The sequence below is a fragment of the Ascidiella aspersa genome, chromosome 6, assembly GCF_963924565.1.
Source record: "Ascidiella aspersa chromosome 6, kaAscAspe10.2, whole genome shotgun sequence".
Classification (NCBI taxonomy): domain Eukaryota; kingdom Metazoa; phylum Chordata; class Ascidiacea; order Phlebobranchia; family Ascidiidae; genus Ascidiella; species Ascidiella aspersa.
Genome location: NC_139452.1, coordinates 22227197 through 22254981, shown reverse-complemented (window position 1 = coordinate 22254981; position 27785 = coordinate 22227197). Strand labels below are relative to the sequence as shown.

General features: G+C 37.3%; 2 protein-coding genes across 2 annotated transcripts; one reads left to right on the top strand and one right to left on the bottom strand.

Moving 5' to 3' along the window:
- The first annotated feature begins 370 nt into the window (after nt 1-370).
- LOC146140797 (adhesion G-protein coupled receptor D1-like) lies at nt 371-3369 on the top strand. The gene is made up of 4 exons (XM_083392710.1): nt 371-656; nt 961-1174; nt 1821-2086; nt 2726-3369. The coding sequence occupies exons 1-4, from the start codon at nt 371-373 to the stop codon at nt 2971-2973; spliced, it is 1014 nt and encodes a 337-aa protein (XP_083248836.1). The 3' UTR covers nt 2974-3369.
- A 3230-nt stretch (nt 3370-6599) lies between these two features.
- Nucleotides 6600-26865, bottom strand: LOC146140796 (uncharacterized). The gene is made up of 12 exons (XM_083392709.1): nt 26770-26865; nt 26562-26627; nt 25890-25943; nt 20347-20385; nt 18850-18942; nt 17856-17998; nt 15416-15857; nt 12613-13400; nt 11493-11724; nt 9507-9720; nt 8438-8703; nt 6600-7854 (listed from the first exon to the last, which is right to left on the bottom strand). The coding sequence occupies exons 1-12, from the start codon at nt 26822-26824 to the stop codon at nt 7607-7609; spliced, it is 2640 nt and encodes an 879-aa protein (XP_083248835.1). The 5' UTR covers nt 26825-26865; the 3' UTR covers nt 6600-7606.
- Between the last annotated feature and the right edge of the window lie 920 nt (nt 26866-27785).

Genomic DNA, 27785 nt, shown 5'->3' with positions numbered 1-27785 from the left:
TAGCACACTTCCGCTTTTCGCCTGATTAGTTGCGCAACGTAGCACGGTCACGGGAGTTCTACACCCTTTTTGTCCTTCGCATTCTACCTCTATTTTTATCTCAGATTATTACCCATTGAATACTTAGAAATAACCTGTTGTCAAACAAACAAAATAATGCACGTTGCCTAGCTAATGTTTGGAAAACAACAATTTTGATTGTAGTCTAAGTAAAATGTTGGTAAATCATACCCGTATAGTATCCGCAGAGTACTTTCACTATAATCATTCGGCGATTAAGGATTTTAAGCTCCTAATGGTTTTATATTATTACCCCTCTATTGCATCATTGTGCCAACAAGTAATGGATACATCTGTCGAAACTCAAACGATGAATTCGGCCAACATAGACAGTTGTTGCCAACATGTATTTTCCCATTTCCAGATTCTTTCCTACGTGATGGAGTCTTTCTCAATTATCTGTCTTATCGTCACTGTAGCTTCGCTCCTTGTGGTGCGCAGAAAGGTGCGCAGTGACCGCACAGTGGTCCAGATCAATCTCACAATTGCTCTCTTGTTCTTCCACATATTTAATGTCTTTCAAGACGCGGCGTTGTTACACAAGAGTTCGTGCGAGTTAGTCACCGTCATGATTCACTTCTTCCTTCTGGGCACCGGTCAGTTTGATTTGTTTCATTACCATATTTTTTATAAGATAGTTACCATTAGGAACTAACAATGGGTGTATTTCGATGAATGTTTAGATTTGTTGGTTTAAATGCGATACATAAAAGCAATAGTTAAAATAAAATAAAATTAAATGTAAAAAATTACATTCTTGTTTTAAAAATTACATGAGTGTTTTTATTATGATTCCGCGATTTTCCAAACGTTTTATGAGGAAGTTCAAAATTTTATTTGGTGATACTGTGCCGATTTATAGATGGCGATGTAAGCCTTAAAACTTATTTTTTTTCTCAGGTACTTGGATGGCCATCGAAGCCTTCACAATGCTCATTAAGACAACCAGCCAAGTTCTTTCCTTCAACAAGAAAAGCCCGAAGAAGATCGCATACACTAAGCTTGGTCTTGGCTGGGGCATTCCTATCCTTATTGTGATTATATCGACCGCAGTTGGTTTTCCAACAGCGCGTTATATGGATCACGAGCCCCTTTATGACAAGTACTACAAACGGTAAAATATAATTATAATCCTAACTCATTTATGATTTGCATTCGTCCGCTCGGCAATGTGAGTACAATTCGCTCCGGACGAGTGCTGATTGATACCCACCCGACTGGCGAGTTTCCATAAGCAAAAAATGTTTGTTGTTCCAAACCTACTAAAGTTCTTCATTTATTTGTCTGTAACAAATTCTGTTTAATTTCAACGACTGGCGGCCAATCATTACGTTTAATCGACTACGATATACTTTTGTCCAACGACAACAAGAAATTGACCAAATGCATCGTACGTGGTAAAAAAATGCTACGCTTTTCAATATTTACACTTATTTAAAGTCGAGTTTAAAAAAATAATTTTACAACGGCGTTTGTATTGATCTATTGTCGCAATACGTTCGTAACATCACAGGCGACCAGTTTATTTAGTTTTTTTGCCACTTCTGAAATTATAGCAATTAATCCTGTCTAATATAATTTATAAAACTCCGATTTAATTGTACATAAATAAGGTGACCGTGCTACTATGTAAGTTATTACAATAATATATCTTTAAAACACTTCCGTAAGTATTTAGAGACATAATAGATTGTTAATGGCTTAGAAGGTCTGTTTATAAACGTTCACCTACTTAATGTGGACCTAAACTTCTCCGCTAGGTGTTGGATAAGCAGTGAGCACTGGATGCTCGTGGGATCAGTGATCATCCCTCTTTCCATTATCTACTTCATCAACCTGGTCATCGCTTTCCGCATGATCTGGTTTCTTCACCAGATGCGAACCGCCACTCCCTCTTCTCCAGCGTCCGGATCCAAGAGGAGCGACTCCGTGATTAAGGGCATAGACCACATCGGAGCCTCCCTCAAGGTCTTCGTCATGCTCTTACCGGTTCTGGGGATTCCGCTGATTTTCAGTTTTCTTACGAGTACGTTTTTTGATTTTTTTTATCGATCCCTTAGAAAATGCTGCCAATTTGTGCCTGAAGAAAATAGAAAGAGACTTTATAAATTCGTTTTAATAGATTTAAACTGAACAAAAAAAATGACTGTTTTATAATAGTCAAGATAGTTACGCCCATGTCACAAAAATAAACTTAAAACTATTAAAACTGTCAAACACCTTCGATTATGAGCAATAATTTAAGTAAAAAATAACCAAAACGCAACATAGCAAATGTTTTATGGGCAAAGATTAAGATAACTAACCCAATTTTATAAATAATTGCCTAATCAAAACAAATTATTTCAACCCAAGTCATTTGTCTGAATGACTTCAGTCAAATCAGGTCATTTGCCCAAAACACTTAAGTCAATTAAGTCAAGTAATTTTGCTCAAAAGACTCAATTCAAGTCAAGTAATTTTAAAAACAGTGCCTTAAGTGCACTTACATCATTGACTTAAGTCATTACAACACTGTAGAGAAGTAGAAAAAACAATTTAAATAACCAATAATAGCATGGTAATGAGGTTTGATGTTAAAGCAAGTGTTAGTCTAAAGGCCACCCAGCATAGCACTTTTGATACAAAGCTACAATTACAATAATGATTTGACTGAAATCGACAGGTGTCGAGCCGTACGAAGCATCGGTTGCTTTCATGTACATAAACGTGATCCTGAACGGATTGCAAGGATTCTTTCTGCTGCTTGTCTACTGCGTCTTCGGCAGCGAAGTGCGTGAGGCGATTCTTCGCAAGATCCAGCGCTTCCAGCTTCGCTACAAGTCGGAAGAATCTTCGCACGCTCACAGCAAGGGCACTCCGGCAACTCACTCCACAAACTTGCCCGCTAAGTCGACCAACAACGTGATCTGATTCATGCAAAAAGGGAACAGACAGAAATGTCATCTACTAGCTTTGTAAGACGGTTTTCCTTCGCCATGGCGCTAATGGCGATGGCAGAAATAAATCTTTGCTTTTCCGTATATTTCTTGACCGGATCACTTGAAAATTAAGTTTTACCACCTCAGAGTGCGCATATAACTTAAAGAGCGAGTTACGTTAGAGTTGTGAAAAGCGTTAATTGTAAAACATCTAAACCTGTTTTAGAATTAACGTTACTTTAAATTTCAATGTCGACTTATGAATAACTTATTCTTTCCTATTTTCACATAGCTTTTTTGTTTATTGAAGTTTTCTCTATTTTTGTACATTTATTTTTTGGTGTTTTTATTATTTTCTTTTCCTATGCAACTATCACCTATTCTTAATTAAAACTGAAATGTAGCATAAGTCATATAAATATATAAGCTGATGTATGTTTGTTTTCATCCTAAAATATGCTTTGTATAATAAATTAATTTAAAAAATCAGGTGGTCAAGTTAAAATTGTGCATTAGTGATTCAAATGTTATCCTATGAAACTGTAAATCCTTAACCAAATTTGTGTCCGATTCAAAGCTTAAAAACTAAATCGCGGATAGTTTACAAATTGCGACCGTTTCTCAAGTAACAATTGACTAAAGCAGGAGAAAAAAGCAGAAAACAATCGAAAACAAGCGACCTGGTATAGTTTTCTATAAAATTAGACTTGCAAAGTTATTTGTGTTACTTTATAAATAAAACAGAGCTTCTTAAACTTCTCCTGACACAATTTATACAAACTAGCCCTCCTGTGTTACATAGCCATAATGATCTGATTTATAGGCTACGGAAAGTGTTTTCAGATAATTAGAAACATCGCACAGTTTATGTCACAAATGCGATTTGTATGAAGCTGAGTTGTAGATTGCAAGTTGTAAATTCATTGCCATTCCAGAAAATAGGATTTTATTTTAAATGCCACAACTTATGCGACGTGGTGTACGACGCTTTGGACTGAAAATTTGTCAAAATTTGTATAGTTAACACGTACAAAATATAATTTGGAGAAATAGCCTGGTGCAATTCCTTTTGGCAACATTACAGTGTCGAAAGTAAGTATTCTGCCTGTATTCAGGTCACTGGTACTGAACATAAGCAATTAAAAAACAAAATTAATACCACTTAGGAGAGAATAAATTAGGTGATTGGAATAAAATATTGCATGTCAGTCACGACTAACCAGTTGTTAAAAATTGACAAAAATATATTCGTGTGAGCAAAACTTCATATTAAATAAATAACTTTATAGAAGAGTTCTTCGCGACCCAAGTTTAAGAACCCCTTCTAAAAAAAACATTAGCCACAAAGGTAGGCCTATACAAGTAGGCTATAAGGTGCTTGAAATGAGTGTCTCCCACTTCGAAGAACAAAACTGTTGGGCTACGTCACTGTTTTGAATTTAACCACGTCCTCGGGAAAATGAAGCTCTACAACAGGGGTCGGCAACCCCTGGCACGCGTGCCACTTGTGGCACGCAAGATGATTTTGCATGGCACGCCAATTGATTTAACGCGCACGTTATATCACCTTAGAAAGTGCAACCATTACATCACTACCACATCATTAACATTCCTATTACATCTAAACTAAATGGTAGCACACATTGCCAGTTCGTGTCACAAATAAGTGTCTTAACTGTGTTGTATTTAATATTATTTTTGTGGGCGTACTTGTTGTTTACCAACCATTCGTATTACGTCACAATGCCCCAAATTTGGCGTAACGTTTAAAGCAGGGCATTCTACATCAGTGGTTCTCAACCGTCGGTTCGCGTCAACTTTCCTGCCGGTCCGCCAAATATATTACAAATTTATATCTCTATTGCAAAAAGCAAGATGTTGAAGGCGGCTTGTCCATCAAATTTAGAACTTAGCCACTTCCGCAATTTACAGCATTGTGACGTAACATAGAGTTAACGGTCTACTTTAGACTTCATCGTACGTCACAAGGCTGCAAGTGTTGTGCCTAACTGTTTAAAAGTAGGCTACAGCTCGTTTAATTCCTAAACTTTAAGACCAGTTGTATGTGAAAAACTTTAATAGTACCACGTATAACACGTATGATATCAAATAGAAAGCAGCAAATTTCTCATTACATGGAAGTTTTCGTTATTTGCTTTTTAAGTTCCAGAATTTTGATTTTAATTTTTGAAGGTCCACCGGTTCATAAAAATTGTTTTAAAATGTTACCGGTCCGTAAGCTAAAAAGGTTAGAACCACTGTTCTACATTAAAAGTAAGCAGGTGTGTTTTCGTGTGACTGAGAAACCAACAAAAACGAAACTGATAGTAACACTTCTAGGTATCGGCTTAAAAGCATCGAAGTATATTACAAAAAAGATACGTAAATTAGATGTCAGATAACAGCAGGGCTGCTGAGTCGGACTCGGGAGTCGAATACGACCAGGTAAAACTACCCGAGTACGACGTGTGCGGCATGCGCAGTACCAAATTTCGAAACTGATAAGGCAGCAAACTGCTCTTGGTCATCACAGAGTATAACGAGATTATTTTTTGGTGTTAACAGTTTGGTACCCTTGACCATGTGTCAAGGCTCTTCGACGTTTTTGTCCGTTGTATACCTTTAGCAACTTACTAATAACTTTGTATGCCTGCATAAAGGGAAAAAAAATCAAGAGACTATCTTGTAACGTGACGTCATAAAACAAGTCACCTTAAGAACTTGATCTTCTTAGCCAAACTCGTGCGCGCGAGTGTTAATATATTTTAAAGAAGGAAAAGCGTTCGTTCCATTTTTTGCATTTTTTTAGCTTTCAATTGCCGGACTTTTTTTTAAGAGTAACAGTTGTATGTCTCCACAAAAATCATATAATACCTTTATCTCTTTGCGAAAACAAAAAATATATTAGTGGGTTACATGATATACAAACAGCTCATTAGGACTGAGAAGGCTTTCTCAACTTATGTAAACATATAACACATAAGCATTGTACAAACTGCAAAATGTGCATTTGCGGCCTGGAGGCAAACTGTATTAGGCCTATTTCAATTGCGGTAATGCAAAATTTTTTGCGTATAGGGCGAATCGCAGTTATGAAAGTGAACCTTAGCCCAATTTGGTAAAATAAATGTTTCGCTTATTTAGAAGTCACCAATCTGCAAGCAGCGAGCCGGTTCCGGCCCGCTGGTTTAATTCTCCTGGGTAGCGGCATACTCATCAAATGTTGCTTAATATGCGTTTTTTTAAGTTATTTAGCGAAATGTTTGTTGGATACAAAACAAAGCCAATTTTTTATTAACTACTCGACAATTATATAACTCTGAATATAAATTTCGAAAGACATTTTTTTAATCGGTAGCGTAAATCGTATTATAATTTTAATGTTTCAGAAAATAGTAAATAAGTTTTTTACGCCATGCCTGTTATTTGAACGCAACGGGTAAACATGAAAATTTAAAAATGTTTCGGTTATTACACGCGATTTTCCTTGCAAAGCAACTAAGCCAACGCGGACCTGGCTAAACTTTAATTTCATTCTTATATTAAACATGACAACACGATTTAAGCGCTTTGTCAACCTTTAGTATTTGCCCTATTTGCCCAAACGTACAAAGCAGATTAAAAAACGAAATGGCGTTATTTGCATAGAAAATAGAATTATCATACAACATAGATTCACGTCAAAACAGGAAAAATTAAAAACAGAAATAACACGAATCCGATAAACAATACGACAAGGCTTAAAAACGAAATTTTATATATAATGTTGAACGTTAAAAAAGAATGCAAAGTTTCTACCACCACGGAAAATATTATAGAAGTGATCAATAATGAACTCCAAAAACATATTGTACAAAATGTACTATAATAAATGGATTTTTTACAATCGAATTTAGCTCGCGTTTCAAGTTAAACGTCGTTTTAGGCAAATATACTAAAAAGTTTATCATTAAAGGATCCAGTCCAGTTAAACAATTGAAAACGTTCTATTTTTCTGACAAGTGTAGCGCCGCGATAAAAGGAAACACTTTGGCAAAGTGTGCAGATGATGTTCCTGACCATGCATCAGTGTTGTAAACAAGTCATTAAAAAATTACTTATCAAGTCCAAGTCAAGTCGTTTTGAATAAATAACAAGTCAAGTCCCAGTCCCCAAGTCATCAATTGCGCAAGTCAAGTCCCAGTCAAGTCATAATTAGAGCAAGTCAAATTCAAGTCACCTCCTTGTCATAAACATAAAACGTTAGACTATTTGAATTTTTAAACTCGTACGATTATGAAAAATACCGGCACTAAACAAAGAGAAAAACGCAGCATAGAGCAAGAAAATTGTTTTATATGCAAAAATTTGGATAAATAGCTTAATTTTATAACAAAATTCCTAAAGAAAACACTTTATTTCAACCCAAGTCATTTGTCCAAAAGACTTGAGAGTCAAAGTAAAAAAAGAGTCAAGTCATTTATCCGAATGGTTTGTCAAGTCAAGTCATTTTGCCCAAATGACTTAAGTCAAGTCCAGTCTTTTGAAAACAGTTACTTAAGTGCACTTAAATTAAGTTATTGACTTAAGTTATTACAATTTACAACACTGCGATGCATTATAGTGGTGCGTCGCACCCAACGCAATCAGATCACGTTGTTGGTCGACTTAGCGGGCAAGTTTGTGGAGTGAGTGGCCGGAGTGCCCTTGCTGTGAGCGTGCGAAGATTCTTCTGACTTGTAGCGAAGCTGGAAGCGCTCGATCTTGCGAAGAATCGCCTCACGCACTTCGCTGCCGAAGACGCAGTAGACAAGAAGCAGAAAGAGTCCTTGCAATCCGTTCAGGATCACGTTTATGTACATGAAAGCAACCGATGCTTCGTACGGCTCGACGCCTGGCGATTTCAATCAATCATTATAAGAAATGTAGCTTTTTGTTAAAAGTACGATAATTGGCCTTTAAGAAAACAGTCAATGGGCTATGACAACAAAACCTAATGCTGTGACTATAAAAGCGTTGTTGTTCAACTTTACTTAAATGATACTTTTATCGTTTAGGTTTCAGAATAATAAAATTGATGGTCGACCTCGTCAATTAACAAATAATCATCATTTTTTTTACCTAGGTATGTCCGATATCGATTCCCCATATTTTAGACAAAGAGCATTACAATCCGTTTTGTTTCCAATGACGTCATTGTTATACAAAACTAGCCAAACACATTAAATTAATCCGTTTATTGGTAATTTTGAAAAACCTTTTGTTAACTTACTATTATTAATAAACTTACATTTTAACGTATAAATCGCTGTGTTGTATGGCAAATCATAGCGATCATACCTATATTCTTTTGGTATCGTATAGTGACCGAACCATAGTGTCAAACCAGCAGCGATACGGCCCCTTCAACCGGGCAAACGACCTTAGTCAATCGAAAGAACCATATTACACAAAACTCACAAACACTAAAACCTTACTTGTAAGAAAACTGAAAACCAGCGGAATCCCAAGAACCGGTAAGAGCATGACGAAGACCTTGAGGGAGGCTCCAATGTGGTCCAGGCCCTTAAACACGCAGTCGCTCTTTTTGGATCCGGACGCCGGAGAAGAGGGAGTTGCAGTTCGCATCTGGTGAACAAACCAGATCATGCGGAAGACGATGACCAGGTTGATGAAGTAGATAATGGAAAGAGGAATGATCACTGATCCCACGAGCATCCATTGCTTACTGCTTACCCAACACCTGGCGGAGACATTCGAAAACGGATGATTAGTCATCAGATATACCATTCATAATCACTACCTTGGTACGAGTTTGTAGTCGAACGATTTGTTATCACTGTTTTATATGTGTGGTTCATTGCAATTTATCGCTGTATAAGAAACCTGTCTTGCAAGACATGCCACTATCGTGAAGAAGACGTTCTGTATAGGATGCCAAAACGTCGATTGTTTATAATAAAAGTGTTGGATGAGCAATACTCGGTTATATATTATGCTTGGCAACAATGGCTTATTTCATACCATTCATAATTTGGATTACAATAGAACAATAATAATTGTAATAATAAATTAATTAGATTAAAAATTATAGCTTTTAGTTTTCCTAAATAAGATTATAGAACTATAATTTCCTAAGTTGCGAAACAAGTAAGTAAACTAATAATAAATTATATTTAATTATATTAAGATTAATTCATATTCCACTCTAAACATTTAACTTGGAATAAAATGTGTTTGTCATTGGGTCATACAAGATTGGCGCGATTGCACCACTCGCGCCACAAGCCCAGCAAGAAATTTATTCGACTATGGATGACTGAAAAATACCGTTAACCAAACAGCCAATATTTTGGCAAAACTGGGACTAAAAGCACACAGGCTCTTCACTATATAAGTCAAAAATGACACTTCACTAGTTCGCTTCATTTTCTCAGTAAACTTTACAATTATGAAAAGACACTATACCGGTGGGTGAAGAACAAATCTAAACAAAGTGAGAAAAAAGTTCATAAAACGACTTTGACAGTACAGCTTGAATTTAACCTTTTGTAGTACTTGTCGTAAAGGGGCTCGTGATCCATATACCTCGCTGTTGGAAAACCAACTGCTGTCGATACAATCACAATAAAGGTAGGAATACCCCAGCCTAGACCAAGTTTAGCGTATGCGATCTTTTTCGGGCTTTTCTTGTTGAAGGAAAGAACTTGGCTCGTGGTCTTAATGAACATTGTGAAGCCTTCGATGGCCATCCAAACACCTGATCAACAAAATGATTACTAAATTAAATCATTAAATATAAAGAAAATAGCTAAAGGTAAATTACAATGAAAAATACAGGCAATTCGAAGAAACAAGAGCGATTTGATGAAACAATGAATCGTTCTTATTGGTTATGAAGCGCATTTACTGACAGTGCTCTCACTTTTAGGGATTTAGTTCCAATTTGGAACTTTTAGCCCCTTTTAGGGACAAATCTGCGGATTTTGATGATCTAGGGATTTTTTGCCATTTTTCGCAAATCGTATTGTATGATTTGTTAACTAGTAAATGTTAACCGAATTGCAATTTTGAAAAAAAACAGGTTCAGAATATGCCACTTGTTTCTGTTCATTTGGTAGTGTATTTAAAATTTTATAGGGTAACTGAAACTGCTTAGCCTATTTAAAACCTGACATGAATTTGTTGATTTTTGCGTTATTGTACATTATGTATAAATTTGTGTGTGTTAGACCGGTTTGAGAGAAGCCGCAGTGCGACAGTGCGTCTTATATGAAACTTTCTAAAATGGCTGTTTTGCGAACTTATAAGTTATAACTGTCAGACATGGCTGATAGCTTGCGAACAGGGCGGATATTCCGAGTGCTGTTATAGGCTATATAGACAAGATAGTTTTATCATATCATGAGACAAGGGTGAATGAAATTTGGAGATAGATGCTAGGGGTGAACAAAATTAGGAAGCAATGATCTAAATTAAAAGTTTTGTCAAATTCGCAAATTTTTCACGCTTTGCGCGCACCATTTTTCCAGTCTTATAACACTCGATTTCATTTGCGCACAAGTTCGACGTTAGCAGCAAGTTTTTGGAGCTTATATGTATGTGACGATGCTTTGTGACGTCTTTCTAACCTTTTCGTACCCCGACCAAACGTAAATCGTCGATCCTCTTCTAGTACGCATGTGGTCTACGTTATGTGGCCCGTAAAATATATGCAAGAAGTATTGTGGCCCGCGATGCTGTTAACCTTGGACCACCCTGAGCTACACAATGCAGTTATTTTAATATATGGGAATATCTAAAGTCCACTTTTAGCATGTGACCAAGGTTATTTGTTTGTCATTTGTGTATATATAAATATTTGTACCCCTAGGCTACTATATTTTAGCTAATGTGATATTATAATAGTATAACGCGCTAATTTATGGTTTAGGGATTTTTTGACATAGCTTTAGGGATTTTATGGTTTTTATTTGTGAGAGCCCTGTGTACTGATTATATTTGTTATACGTTTATGATCTGTAGCGTTTTCAGCAATTGGTATATTTCATGAAGCTTTCTTCACTGCTGTTCCCATAATAATTGGGTACATAAGTTTTATTGAGTTGAATGACAAAAAAACGTTTGCGTCCTTTACAAACTTACATTACAAAAAAATTAACCTAATACATGACAAACAAAAATATCAAACAAAATACATTAAAGAATACATTACATTAAAAACAAAATTAGCGTTACTTATATGTTCAACATTTTACTGCTAAGCTGGCGACGCCATCCCGGATAAATTGTATGATTTATAATAAATCATAGATTTATAATAATCATTGATGTTAACGTTTTATCGTGGTAAGAGTTTCATAACAGTAGTTGTGTTGCCTATGCAAAAGACTTGTATAGCAATAGTTAAAATTTATCTTTAAATTTACCCGACATTTTGGCCCTAAGAAACCTATAATTTTAAGTCCTGATATATAAAAACATTATTAACTGGGCGTTTAATTTTATGGCAATAAAACAAATACAACTCACCGGTGCCAAGAAGAAAGAAGTGGATCATGACGGTGACTAACTCGCACGAGCTCTTGTGGAACAACGCCGCGTCTTGAAAGACATTAAATATGTGGAAGAACAAGAGAGCAATTGTGAGATTGATCTGGACCACTGTGCGGTCACTGCGCACCTTTTTGCGCACCACGAGGATCGAGGCTACAGTGGCGAGAAGACAGAGAATTGAGAAAGACTCCAACACGTAGGAAAGAATCTTGAAATAGGTAAAAATGTTTATGTTTAGATTCAGGGCATTTTGTTAAATATCGTTATAGCCGTTTTAAAACATATATTTAGCTATTTAATTTTCTAGCACAAAGATACATAACAAAAGAGAAACGAACACAGGTCCTGAATCAAGGAATTTGTTTGAACTGGGGGCATGGAAATTTTCAGGGATAACATCACAAACTTACGTCAAACCGTAACGTAAATAATGATTTTAAATTCAACTGTTTTGTGTTTAAAAATAATGTGCTGCTATGCAGGTGAAATCTAGGACAATCGTGCGAAGCGTGTAAAAATGAGTTTTAATTGGCAACAGTTTTACCTTAAAACGATACGAAACGCATATATGCGCATAAAAAATTCACACACTGCTTAAAATATACATTTAAATTCCAATTTAACAAATCTACATTTTATAAAGTTTAAGTCACCCGGTGGAACATTGCATAATTATTTATAGTTCTTTTGCGCTACATGGAGTTCCTTTAAACAAACCAGAACACGGTAAAATCGGATAGAAGCGCAAACCGCGAAAAATACTTGATTTTACACGGTAAAAGTTTGGCAAAACTCCTGGTGGTCGCGTTTTACACCGTTGAACACCCATTATGGTTATAGGATAACTTTGTAACATTAACAGAGAACACATATTGATGGGTTTTCATGGTGAAGCGTGTAACAAATGATTTGTTGAATTAAAATTTGTTTAATTTCTGCAACTTTTTACTTTAAGTGAACAGATTTTAATTATTATATAATAATATGGTTGCATTTGTAAAATAGTTAGGTGATATTTCATACCCCGCAACTCTATAAGGTCGTGCCAATTTAATTAAGTTTAAATAGTTTTAAAAACGTAGGCTTGCAAACTTGCCTTAACAGCAGCTGGGACCTCGTAGGTCTGAACGGAGAGAAGCACAGCAAAGAGCGTTGTGTGGTTACAGAAGCAGGTCACTGTGTTCTCAATCTTGTTAGTTAACGAACAACCTTTTGTGGAGAAAGTGTTGGATACACGATCGAAAAACCCGCACAAGTTATCGACCTTTTTTAACCTCACAACCGATCCGTCGTACTTTCTATTGATAGCGCTCTCAAGAGGATTGGGACTTCTCGTAGTTGCGTTAAGGATAATGCTGTAGCTCAGATTTGCTTGTACAGTTGCATTTGTCACGAGACTGACGGCCGATATGCTTAATACAGGAGATCCAGGCCACGGGACGACACTTTGGACCTGATTGCGGTCTTTTTTAAAATTTGCATGCTTCTTGGTGGATAAGGGCAGCTTGAATTGGGAGTAGACCATCCCAACTTGATCCTCGCTTAAACCATCCAAAAGCTGTAGGCGGAGACCGCTATATGAAGTAAGGGACTCTTGTCTATTTCTCGGGGGTTCACCATAAAAGACTACTTTGTCCGTAAGCGCAAGACCGAGTTCGGCAACTTCCTTCTTTCCCAAGTTATTTACAATTTCCTCCAAAGTCGACATATCGATTTTGTCTGGCTTTGTTGTTTTATTTACGAAGGCCGAAAATGCTGGTGTTGACGTGCTTTTGATCCAATTGGAAGTTGTGTTGGATATTGTGGATCCATGCATGGTTGTGCTAGCCGAGGTGACAGCTTCATTACTTATCGTTGTTTTTGGAGTTGAGTAAGACGTGCTGCCTGAAAAAATAACTTTATAAGTAAAAATAACGAAGCGGTGGTTAAAAAAAGTTAATTTACCAAACCAACTAAACGAATCAAAACAGGGGGCAGGGGCGTATCCAGAAATCCAAAAAGGGAGGGGTCCAGAATTTTCAACTAAGGGAGCTCCCCGTTTTTCCGTCTCACGTTTATGACTAGTGACCGAAAATAGTGACCGAAATGACATCATAAAATAGCGATTGTAATGACGTCATAAATAGTAAAAAAAAATCATTAGACACAGTCAATTAACGTCCAGCAAAAGCGAACACGTGGCGAAAGCTTAATGTGCAATTGTTAACTTCAGGCCAAAAACGAAAACGAGACCGCGAGTTGTATGTGAAAGATTTTGGTTGTAATACTAAAATACAAGCACGTCTTTTTTTAGTCCCGGGCTAAAACAAAACTTAAAAAGGTCTCTGCGGGCCGCACAAAAGGTTAACTAAGAATTGTGTTATTGAAATGTTACAACAACTGCGAATCAAGCGGGCCTCGGATCTATTTTGCATTATTTAATTCCATTAAAGGAGGCAGAGAAGTGTTGACGCAAAAGTTAATCTAGTTCAGTGTTTGTTAACCTTTTTAAGTCAGGGCACACTGCTATAACGCATTTTTTTTTAAATTTCTTGCAAGTTTTTGTTACATTGCCAAAAATAATAAAAAAATAAAAAAATGTATGTCCAATATTTTTAAATACGTTTTCCGTTTGTCCGCGACGCACTTGTCAGCCTTCCGCGGCGCAACGGTAAAGAAGCGCTTATCTGGTGCAAAAGACAGCATCAAAACGTAAACAAACCGGACGTAGAAAGATCGTTCGCGCAAAGCGCAAAAATTTTTTGCACTTAGGTAGTTAAAATAGTCAAAAAGTATGTGAAATGGACTCGTGTACAGTTTGTCAAAGACGCGACGGACCCAATGAATTACACCAGCCCGAGGGCCGTAGGTTGCAGACCCCTGTCTTACACCAAAACATCTGATATTAACGCAGCACCGCCCGACTCGATGGTTTCAGTCAGAAATAAACGGAGACCGCTTGCTTTTTGGTATTTATTGTCGAACACACATTTGCTGATTAGCCAACCCTTAAGAAGCGTGACCCAATTAAATTAAAAAAAAACACACAGCTTCGGGCGGTGAGTTAAACCCTGACAAAACGAACAAAAAACGATAATGTCACTTACAAAAAGGGGGGGGGGGGTCAGAACTCCCCAACCCCCTCCCTTGATCAAAATAAAAAATACCAACATACGAGTGAAAATATTCCGACGTATGTTAAGAAGGTTTGTTATTCGTTCAGGTTGGCTGATTAGCAAGTGTGCATTCATCAATGGACAACACTATGTCTCGCCGCCTTTCCTTTGTTTCTTTCTAAAAACACGAGTTAGGCACAGCTAAGTTTCTTTCTTTTCTCTGTCTGCTTTAATATCCGATGTTTGTATTTTTTGTAATTGAAACAGTTTCTTTTAATAAAAGGTGGACTCATTGTGACTGTTTAAAGTTTTTTTTTATGTAATGATATTAACCGAAAAATTATTCTCTATCAGCATATCGTAAGATCGCGTGTTAAGTGCGTAATTGACACCACTTATTATCTCTCAACCGCAGCTTGTATTTTAGCTGACTTAATGGCACACTGCTCAGATGTTGCGCTATTCGTGGCATAATAACACCTTGGAAAACTAGCGCAATTAAATATAACAGATGTTATTTTTTTAGGTATTTTACTTTGATGAGTAAAAAGTTTGGTTACCGGTACTATTCATTTTGTTATAGGCTAAGTAGCGATATATATATATAGATTACTCCAATTGAAATAAAGTTCAATTTTAACAATTTAACCTCGACTTGATTTTCTACGGACTGTGGCAATGTCTTAAAATATATATACTGCAAACTTCCATGTTTGAGAAATGACGTATTTTCGTAATATTCTGATATGGACACTTTTTTGTGAAGGGGTTATCATTATTACTTTACGCATACCGCCTGTCTACCTGTCGAAATCAAGTTTTCCGTTTTCCATGTTGTGGTTTCTGCTATTGATCCACCTGTTATTTGAACTGTTGGTATTTTTGTCGTTTCTGCTGTTGTCGTTAATGTTTTTGATTCTGTGGTTGTAGAATTGGCTCGCGATAATGTTGATGTAAGAGTAGCTATTAGTTGTTCAGTTGTTTCTTTTGTTGTTGCTGTTCTAGTTTCTGCTGTTGTTGTTCTAGTTTGTGCTGTTGTTGTTGTTGCCGTTCTAGTTTCTGATGTTAAATTTTCTGTTGTAGAGTCAACTTTAGATGATTCCGTTCTTGGTTTTGTTGTTTGCTGGGTACTTGTTTCTGCTGTTGTTGTTCTAGTTTCTGTTGTTGTTGCTGTTCTAGTTTCTGCTGTTAAATTTGCTGTTGTAGAATCGACTTTAAATGATTCCGTTCTTGGTTCTGTTGCTTGCTGGGTACGTGTTTCTGCTATTGTTGTTGTTGGTGTTGTTGCTGTTCTATTTTCTGCTGTTAAATTTCCTGTTGTAGAATCAACTTTAGATGATTCCGTTCTTCGTTTTGTTGTTTGCTGGGTACTTGTTTCTGCTAATGTTGTTGTTGTTGTTGTTGTTGCTGTTCTAGTTTCTGCTGTTAAATTTCCTGTTGTAGAATCAACTTTAAATGATTCCGTTCTCGGTTCTGTTGCTTGCTGGGTACGTGTTTCTGCTATTGTTGTCGTTGTTGTTGTTGCTGTTCTATTTTCTGCTGTTAAATTTCCTGTTGTAGAATCAACTTTAGATGATTCCGTTCTTGGTTCTGTTGCTTGCTTGGAACTTGTTTCTGGTATTGTTGTTGTTGTTGTTGCTGTTCTATTTTCTGCTGTTAAATTTCCTGTTGTAGAATCAACTTTAGATGATTCCGTTTTTGGTTTTGTTGTTTGCTGGGTACTTGTTTCTGCTATTGTTGTTGTTGTTGTTGTTGCTGTTCTATTTTCTGCTGTTAAATTTTCTGTTGTAGAATCAACTTTCAATGATTCCGTTCTTGGCTCTGTTGCTTGCTGGGTACTTGTTTCTGCTATTGTTGTCGTTGTTGTTGTTGCTGTTCTATTTTCTGCTGTTAAATTTGCTGTTGTAGAATCCACTTTAGATAATTCCGTTCTTGGTTTTGTTGTTTGCTGGGTACTTGTTTCTGCTATTGTTGTTGTTGTTGTTGTTGTTTCTGTTCTATTTTCTGCTGTTAAATTTCCTGTTGTAGAATCAACTTTAGATGATTCCGTTCTTGGTTCTGTTGCTTGCTGGGTACTTGTTTCTGCTATTGTTGTTGTTGTTGTTGCTGTTCTATTTTCTGCTATTAAATTTCCTGTTGTAGAATCAACTTTAGATGATTCCGTTCTTGGTTCTGTTGCTTGCTGGGTACTTGTTTCTGCTGTTGTTGTTGCTGTTCTAGTTTCTGCCGTTAAATTTCCTGTTGTAGAATCAACTTTAGATGATTCCGTTCTTGGTTCTGTTGCTTGCTGGGTACTTGTTTCTTCTATTGTTGTTGTTGTTGTTGCTGTTCTATTTTCTGCTATTAAATTTCCTGTTGTAGAATCGACTTTAGATGATTCCGTTATTGGTTCTGTTGTTTGCTGGGTACTTGTTTCTGCTATTGTTGTTGTTGTTGTTGTTGTTGGTGTTGCTGTTCTAGCTTCTGCTGTTAATTTTCCTGTTGTAGAATCAACTTTAGATGATTCCGTACTTGGTTTTGTTGTTTGCTGGGTACTTGTTTCTGCTGTTGTTGTTCTAGTTTCTGCTGTTGTTGTTGTTGTTGTTGTTGTTCTAGTTTCTTCTGTTAAATTTGCTGTTGTAGAATCGACTTTAGATGATTCCGTTCTTGGTTCTGTTGCTTGCTGGGTACTTGGTTCTGCTATTGTTGTTGGTGTTGTTGTTGCTGTTCTAGTTTGTGCTGTTAAATTTCCTGTTGTAGAATCAACTTTAGATGATTCCGTTCTTGGTTTTGTTGTTTGCTGGATACTTGTTTCTGCTGTTGTTGTTGTTGTTGTTGTTGTTCTAGTTTCTGCTGTTGTTGTTCCAGTTTCTGCTGTTAAATTTGCTGTTGTAGAATCAACTTTAGATGATTCCGTTCTTGGTTCTGTTGTTTGCTGGGTACTTGTTTCTGCTGTTGTTGTTGTTGTTGCCGTTCTAATTTCTGCTGTTGTTGTTGTTGCTGCCGTTCTAGTTTCTGCTGTTAAATTTGCTGTTGTAGAATCGACTTTAGATGATTCCGTTCTTGGTTCTGTTGCTTGCTGGGTACTTATTTCTGCTGTTGTATAGACCTGCTGTCCAGTTGTTCGTTGTGCCGCTTCTGTTCTGATTGTTATAGCTGTTGTTGCAACTGTTAATATTGGTAAGGTATTGGTATAGGCAGAATGAGTTTTCTGTAAGTTTGTGGTTGATTGGGCTGTTGTTTCATCAGTTTGAGTATAAATTACGGGTTTCTGAGTTTTTTCCATTGTTGTTATGTACTCATCTGTTGCTCCTCCTGCCAGAACTGTTGTTAACTTTGGTGTTGTTGTAGGAATATCTGTTGTTTGACTCATCTCGGGTACTGTTGTTTCTTGTATTGTGGTTTGATCTGTTGTTACAGGAACGATTTAAGTCAAGTTCGTTGTTATAGGAAGTGGCCTTTGGCAGCTATTAGATCCAACGCGTAAATAGATTGGGTTAACATAATAAAAAGTTGAAAATAAATGGTTGCTAGATTCTTGAGTCAGTAAGGTGTTTTTTAATAAGTGCCAAAGATTTATGCTTCAAATGAAAATATAATAATAAAGTAATAAAAAGTTAAAAAAATATGTTTCCTTATTGAATTACAAAACAGAAATATTTAAATTTAACAAAAGCATCACTTATCAGTGGTTTATAGTTGATCTAATTTTATACCACTAGAAACTTTACACTTTGTTCTCATCTTACTTGTGTATAGGGATAAATGTAGACAGGCATTTGGATCCTTATCAAGAGTAATACCTGTTTGGTTCGGGTTCGGAAAACCTAAAATGTATCATGTAACTAATTTTTGTTGTATTTATCTGTATAGATTTATAAACCATTCTTGCAATCAGTAGCAGTTAAACGAAACAGAAGTTTTTTTGATATATTTTTTTACGATTTATGAATCCTTATAAAGCAAAAACTCTTACTTACATTTATCAAAACCGGTTATACGCATGCTTACACCCGATTCATTGATCACGAATTGAATGGGATTCTTTTTTTCTGAAACACGTTAGGTCTTCAATAGTAATATTAAAATCAAAAATTAATCGTAGGCTACATTCAGTTGGGTGTTGTTTAAACTCAGGTTATTAACAAAAAAATCGTATGGTTTAGGCCTACTGAACTACATTTAATTTTATTATTATTTTAAATACAACTCAGCACTCAGTTAAAAAACTAAAACACTTAATATTTAATTTCTATAACGCATATAGTTACTTGTAAGTTGGAAGAACACTGATACATTTTGTACGGTTGAGTTGTTGATGCTTGAAATACAGCCATCACTAACACTGACATCTGCAAATAACGAACTTTAACAATTAAAATGAACTAAAACATGTAACAAGCAAAGCTTTGTCGAACCCTGGGAAACATGCTTAATCACAATCTTGGTAGCCTAAGTGATAAAATCACATTGCAACAGGTTGTAAATCGCATTGAGTGTGACGTATCACTTCCACTGTGATATAACACAAATAGATTGTGAAATGGAAGGTATAGCAACGCAGCATTGTTACAGCTCACATGTACTTGATTTTAGTTTATGATATCGTTCGCAAAGATGACATGCGTTTAGCATTGTTAAAAACACAAACACGCATTTCAAGACTAACTTCGAAGATGCAGCAGCAGAACACGCATCAAAATAAACGTGTCATAAAGCAATTTGGTGTTGTCTGTTACTTTACTCAACATAAGGTGCACTAGGCAAATATACTGAAGTATCAAAAAGAACTAATAGCAGACATTACGGGTAACACTAATTTACGGAATGATGAATGGTCGGAATGGTCGGAACGCTCACAGTATTATTATTAAATATAATAACACTTGAGCCACCTTCACCCAAACGCTAACCCCCACCCTAACTCAAATATTGTGCGTTGGTTTAATAATTGTTTTAACGGGGTAACACTTAAATTAGTGAGCGTTCCGACCATTCCGACCATTCATCATTCCGTAAATTAGTATTACCCGACATTACACCACAAAAATGTAAGGGGTCCGCGACCGTTTGAAAGCATCACAAAGGGGCCACGAGTAAAAAAGGTTGAGAACCACTGCTCTAGTTCTTCTAATCAGGAATGCGGAGTCGAAGTCAGGATTCAAGTAAGACAATGCAAAACTACAAGAGTTCCGTGTCCGATGTGCGCAGTACCAAATTTTTTGAAACCGGAACTAAAAGGCCGCACACTGTAAATTGTAAAATTGGAATACCGTTCATTAGAATATTTTCCATATATAAGTTAAATTGTGCTGCTATAAAGGAATTCCTGTACATCTACCCGAGGTAGCCTACTACATGGGCGGAAATGTGTAATACAGGCAGTTAGGGTGAAAGCAACTATAGCGCGACTTCACAAAGTGGGAAAATTTGGCTGGAGTCGGACTCGGTAGTCGGACTGCAGTTTACTTTTTGTCGTTTAGAGTCGGACTTGAGTTGTTTTTTGACTGAACCTATAGAACTGATTTCAATATATTACAAATAAAAAAAAAAACAGGAAGAAGCACAGATAAAACCATAGCCTATATAAACAAGCTAAGCTTAGCCGTAAAATATGATGGATTTGAACAAAACACTGAAAATTTATTGCAAACTCTCCTTTCGCAAAATTTAGTTTGCGATTTAAATATTTTAAGAGAATATTAACAAGTTGTTAAACAATCTCTTGAAAAAGTAATATAAAATTATAGGCTTACTTGTTGTCGTTAAATTAAAAATGATGCGTTCGTCGAGCCCTGAAAAAGATTAAACTATAACAGTCAAATTTTTTATTCTTAAAAGATATATTTTATTTTAGTGTTAGCTTTGTTTAATTTCGAAGAAAAAATGGTATTTACCAAAAGTTGGATTGCTTTTACCAAGATTGTGGGCAACTTGTAGGTAAGACCAAATCAGCTGATTACAAAGAACTTGTTAATTCTGTTATGCACATTTAAAAAAATAGGTTGTAACTGAAGTGCATTTCTGCATATAGCCATTTAAATTATTGGTACTTTCAAAAAAATTGAGTTCTAAGTGAAGTGCATTAAGGTAAAGTCTCCGCCGACCCGGATTTATCGAAGCGTTATGTTTGACTTTTTCTTATTTTTCTCGTACCTTTTTATCGCCGGTTTTAGTGTGTTCTTTCTGATTCGGCACACCTAAAATAAGACTTCATCGTCTTATTGGTGACCCCCAAACTCTTACAAACGATATTCGTAAAAAGCAAATGGAGCACGCAGATGATGAAATGTTACAACAAAACGCTGTTTCGTTAAAGCTACCGTACCAATATTTTGGACTTCAAACCCGCGCTTGTGGTTTTAGCAGGCCGAAGCACAGTTCGCTCCGAAACGAATAAATGCTGAGGATACAATGTCCTCGTTAGATCAAGAAGCAGCGCGAAGAATTATCGATCTTTTGGAAAAAGAACAAGAGCATCACAAGTACGAAGATTTAAAAAGGCTCTTGCTATCTACTTATTCCATGTCCAGTCACGAAAGAGCAGCAAAACTGATCAACATGTCAGAACTCGGCGACGGGCAAGCCATCCGCTTTAATGGATCACATTCCAAGTTTGCTTGGAAGTCACACAAAATGTTTTCTTTTTGATTACATTTTTCTAGAAAAAATGCCAGAAGATATGCGCGTTGTTCTTGCAACAGAAGATTTCACGGACCCTCATCGGTTGGCGCAACGTGCAGATACTTTATGGTTGGCACGCACTCCAACATAGTCGCTATCTGCTATAAAAAAGTCATCTCGCCGTCAAACGTTGCAGAAACCTGACAAACAAAGTGAAGGAATGTGCTTTTACCACCGCCGCTTAATTGGAGATGAAGCTCGACAATGCTGCCCACCCTGTACATTTCAGGGAAACGATCAAGCCGGTCGCCCCTTGTAACTTCGGCGGCCGGCAAGCTGCCAAAAACTTTTTTATGTGTACGACAAACCGTCAGGCTGCAAATTTCTGGTTGACACAAGTGCTGAAGTAAGCGTTCTGCCAGCAACGATAAAGGAACGGCGAGAACAACAACCAGGGCCTGATTTGGTAGCAGCAAATGGAAGCACTATCCGCACATACGGCACGCGTGTTGTTTCCCTCAAGCTGGCTTCAGGCACATTTCGTTGGAAATTCGTTTAAGCAAATGTCTCCCGCCCGCTCTTAGGCTTTGATTTCCTCAGAGCGCACTCTTTATCGTTGGACCTGCGGCACAGACGCCTTGTAAATGCTACGTCTTTCACTATAGCATCGCCTTGCACACAGCGTCACAAGCGCCTCCAGGATTGTACACAGTAGCAAAGTTTAAAAGTCGCTACAATGACATTCTCATGGAGTTTCCTCAGAGTTCCCGTCCAAGCTTTTCTCAAACTTCACCGAAACATGGAGTGGAACATCACATTCTTACCGCAGGACCTCCGATTCACGCGAGAGCACGAAGACTGCCACCAGAAAAATTGCAGCTTGCAAAAGCTGAATTCAGCAAAATGCTGGAAAAGGGCATTATTCGGCGTTCCGCAAGCTGTTGGTCATCAACCTTGCATATGGTGCCGAAATCGTCTGGCGGATGGCGCCCTTGTGGCCATTATCGTCGACTTAACGCGGTCACAGAACCAGATCGCTACGCAATTCCTTATATACAAGATTTTTCTTCCCGCCTGTCCGGTGCAAATGTATTTTCAAATGTTGATCTAGTACGCGGGTTTCACCAGGTTCCAGTGCCACAAAAAGATATTCCCAAGACTGCAATCATAACCCCATTTGGCCTATTTGAATTCATGCGAATGCCTTTCGGGCTGAAGAACATAGCGCAGCCATTTCAACGTCTTATGGATACGGTTTGCCAAGACCTGACATTTGTCTTCGTCTAAATTGATGATATACTTGTGGCCAGCTCATCTGTCCAAGAGCATAGGCAGCATTTGCAACAACTGTTTCGGCGTTTAGTCCAAAATGGGTTAGTTTTTAACGCAAACAAATGCATATTCGGGTTCGCAGAAATTGACTTTCTTGGGCATCACATTAACAAGAATGGAGCAGCACCACTTCCTCAAAAGGTAGAAATTCTCAAGCAATTTCCTGTACCATCTACCATCAAAGGACTGCAAGAATTTGCAGGAATGATCCAGTTTTATCATCGCTTTATACCGTCTGCGGCCAACGTCATGAAACCAATTTATGAAGCTCTGGCTGGAAAACCCAAAACACTCGTTTGGACAGCTGCAGTTCAATCGGCATTTTCCGCAGCCAAATACGCTCTTGCCAATCCTTGTTTGTTAACCCATCCTCAGGCAAATGCGCGCACTGCACTTAGAGTGGATGCTTCGGATAAAGCTATTGGTGGCGTTTTGGAACAGTACATTGATGGTGTTTGGAAACCGTTTAGCATTTTTCAGTCGTCCTTTACGGCCACCAGAAACAAAGTACAGCACGTTCGACAGGGAGCTACTTGCCCTTCACCTGGCTGTCCGACATTTTAGGGCATAGGTTTACAGCATTTACCGAACACAAACCGTTAACCTTCTGCGTTTGCAAAAGCATGGGATCCATGGTCTGCGCGGCAACAATGACATCTTTCTGCAATTGCTGAGTTTACTACATATGTACAGCATATCAATGGTAAAAACAACTGCGTGGCTGATGCACTTTCCCGCTTGTCGTCCATAAATCTTCGTCAAGATGATTTACTTGACATCGATTACGCATCTTTAGCAGCGGCACAACAATCCCCGGAAGTCGAAGCTTACACAACAGCTATTTCTGGCCTACATATCGAACAGATTTCGCTCGGCTCGTCAAGAGTTGTTTTATTATGTGACACGTCCACCGGATATCCACGTCCTATTATACCACGATCTAGGCAGCGCAAAATTTTCGACGTCATGCATGGCTTATCGCACCCGTCTATTCGGACCACGAGGAAAATCATATCCTCAAAGTTTGTTTGGCACGGCCTCCACAAACAAGTCAGTTTGTGGGCAAAGCAATGCACTTCTTGTCAGAAGGCAAAAGTTCAGACACATGTACGAGCTCCGTTGGTAAGGTATGCAGATCCAGGTAAGCGTTTTGATCATGTCAACATTGATATTGTCGGTCCTCTGCAATGACCTCTGTCGGTACAGCTATCTAATGGTGGATAGATTTACACGTTGGCCGCGGAAGCTATCCCGATGCAAGACGCAACGACCGTCACTTGTTCACGTGCATTTATTAGCAACTGGGTATGTCGCTTCGGTGTTCCCGCGGACATTTCATCAGATCGTGACGCCCAGTTCACTTCACAACTATGGTCAAGTATGATTAACACTCTCGGTGTGAAAATTCATCGCACCACTTCTTATCATCCTCAGGCAAATGGACTCGTCGAGAGATTCCATCGTCATCTCAAGTCTGCGTTGATGGCTCGCCTAAACGGACTCAACTGGGTTGATCAAATTCCATGGGTGCTACTGGGCATACGGACCGATCCAAAGGAGGACCTACACACGTCGTCGGCAGAACTGGTATACGACACCCCACTCACCGTTCCGGGATATTTACTAGGTGTACCATCTGCACCAAACTCAGCACCTTGCAGCTATTCAGAGGTAGTACGTCACTTGAAGCCAACACCCATGTCACGACATATGGTTCAACGGACATCCTTGCCTGCAACATTACTAATTACCGATTATGTATTTATTCGCAAGGACACACATCGCCCTCCCCTTACACCGCCGTCACAGGTCCGTACAAAGTGTGGAACGAGGTAACAAAACATACACGGTACAGATTGTAGGAAGAGAGGAATGCATCTTCGTAGATCGACTCAAGCCAGCTCATGTGGACGATTCCCAGCCGGTCAAAGTAGCAACACCACCGCGACGTGGAAGGCCTCCATCGAGTAACGCACCAGTTACGCAGACGCAGACGCAGACGCACACACGCCCTCGTCGCATCACACGTCCGCCTGAGCGATATGCACCTTAACTCGCTTCTGGGGGGAGCTGTGTTTTTTGCGCTGTTTGGTTGTTTGGTTTATTGCATCACAAAAGATCACATTGTAGCGATGAATTACAAATTGTTTATTATTATTAAAGATAGGGAAAATGCATATTAACTTTCGCGAAAGTGTTAAAAGAGAAACATTTTTCATATAATGTTATTCCAGTATTTACGTGCCGTTATTAATTGCTTGTTACACACATTTTATTGTTTGTTACGAATAGGTTTTTTTAATTGATAATATATTTGTGGATGTAAGTAATGCTTAGTTTTACTTATTTATTCTTACTGTTGACATATGTTTTATTTGTGAAAAATATATTATCAATTAAAAAAAAACTATTCGTAACAAACAATAAAATGTGTGTAACAAATATGTTTTATTTGTGAAAAATTGTTTGCAAAATATTATGCGGCAAGCAATTTTCCACGTCCAAACGTATTACGTACAGTTTTCTTAAGTCGGGCGCCGTTTGGCACCGAGATTACGTGTTTGCGTGAATATCGCTTCAAACAACTACTGCTACCACACGGGTCGTATCCTTTTTTATGTTTGTGAAGATTCCTGGTCAATTGGCCTATATGTTAAGAGTTTTGGTTACGAACAACATGTTTAACGTGCTCAGCCATATAGTGTAGCGCACAATTTTAGTCGGGTATAGTCAGACTTGGACAACTAGATAATTCTAGTTTTCTAATTCAAGGAAAAATACAAAACGCGGCTAATTCTAATTCTAATCTAATTTGTGAATTGCTTGTGCGCTCTAATTCTAGTTCTAATCTAATTCGGATTTTACCAAAAATGCTACTTTGTCCAACGACATTCTTAGTCTCTTAGTCAAAACAAAGAATTTAAATTAAAACTCTTTGGTTTGAACTTAATTTTTACAGTCTGAAAAACATATGTTAATCTAAAAGACATCGAACTTAGCACAAATATATTGACCATTCACACTCTTACTAGAATACTTCTCGATTTAAATGAAATTGATTGTAAATAATCAAATGTAATTCTAGTTCAAATTCTAGTTTAAATTCGATTTTTTTTAAGAATTCGGTAATTCTAATTCTAATCAAATTTGAGAAAACTCAAAATGATCTAATTCTAATTCTAATCTAGTTTTGAAGAACCGAAATGATCGAATTTTAATTCTAATCTAATTTTAAAAAGCTAAAATAAATCTAGTTGTCCAAGTCTGATTGTAGTCTTTGCGATAGTAAGTTAAGGTTTTGCTTCCAAACATAAACACGAAAAAATAGAACAAAAGTACTTACATTTTCCGTTGTGTGCTTCAACTGTAGACAAACATTGGTTGCTAAGCGCAAATTCTGTTGAAAAATAAATTGATAAAGGGAACGGGTAGCACTCTGTATGACTAGATTTTGCCAAATCTTTAAACAGTTCTCCCTAATCCTTAAAGCAGGTTTGTTCACAATACGGAACATTACTTTCGGTTACAATTTAAATTACTTAGACTTAGACGAACCACCCTTAAAAATAAGGCCCTGAAAAATACCCTCTGACAGAATATTAAACAACCGCAACCCCGTTAAGGTAATTAATAGCATTAATTTTTTTTATATTAGGTCTACCTTAAGTTTATTTCAGCTTTCATGCGCTTCGGATTTACGTTTCTTAAAAATGGCAAGCCCAGATTTACCTATAGTTACATTGCCATATAACGTTTAGCTAGAAAACCGCAGAGGTCAAAAAATTTATAAATCCACAGTTTAACATTTTAACTGCCTTTTTGCACTAAAAGCGCTGTTTATATTAATTTGAAAACACTGCCAGTAGGCCTGCAGACTGTAAACACATTGGCTATGTTTCTATGAAACATAGTATTGAAGAGGGGTGGGCGAGTTTCAAAAAATGTGTTTAAGAACCTCTGGTAAAGGAAGACAACTCAATTGCTGACAATACATATGTCATATAACTATACGTACCACACTCCAATGCTTTATCGCGTGGAGGACTAAGGAGCTCACAGCGTAAAGTAACACATGCAACAGCTAAAAAAGAAACAAGTAATTGGCTTACTGAAAACCTGACAAGGTACTTTTGGGGTTTAAATCATGCTTGATTAAGTTATTACAGATTTAACAATATATTAACACTAAACCATTTGTAAAAAAAGATTAAGTAATGACTTACCCGAACTTGATGACAGAAATACAAAAAGAAGAGTCTTTACTATAGACTTAACCATTTTTTACTTAAAACATTGTGTTAGGCCTTTGTGAACTTTTCTGTTGAAAACAATGGTATTTTATTGATAATAATTATTAGGGGCACAAAATAAGGATAATGCTTTCCGTTTTTTTAAAGATCTATTGGATATTATGCATTCTATTTAAGCATCGGGGACTTTGCTCTTAAATCATTAAATCATACACATAATATGTATATTATGTAAGATAAAAAAGGATGACATCAACACTCACTTTAAACCCTATATAACGAAGCACCGGAGTTGTAGCCAACGGAAACGTATTTAGAAATAAAACATACCATAAAATAGCATTTTAATAGTTGCAAAATATTTAGCAGATTAAAAACTACAAAAGTGAAGTGTGACGTGAAGTGTGTCATCCACTGTACATGACCGGTTCCTGATTTGCCTAAAAACTCCCTAGCCCACACAAAAAACGTACTCGGTGGTAACGTTCTATACATACGGTTTATCTCGACTTTGAGTATTTTTCATACATCAGGATTTTTTTCTTACAAAACAAAGTTTTCTTACATCAGGAACTGAGACTTTTTCACGAAATGACACCAAAACGTGCTATTGTTTAACACCATGTCACAAAATGACACTATGACACTGAGTCCTAATACTAATCTACATTTGCATTTTGAAAGCAGGCGTCTCCAGTTTGAGAACATTTCGTTTCAAATGGTTTAAAACCGCACGATTGGTTTCACGTCGCAATAGTTTTAAACCCCTTTCAAAATGCGTGTATTTCGTTATGGGCAACCGTAATTCACCACTGGCTTTCCTATATAGGCTGCCGCAGAAAACAAACAAACAAAATTTTACTGTCGCGGAAGAAAAGCGTTTCTCCCGTTCAGTTTGCGACACCTGTATGATCGAAACAGTCTAATTGAAAAAATGCAAGTCCAAAAATATAAGTCTCAAAATGGGACACGCATCGAGTAGCAGTTTT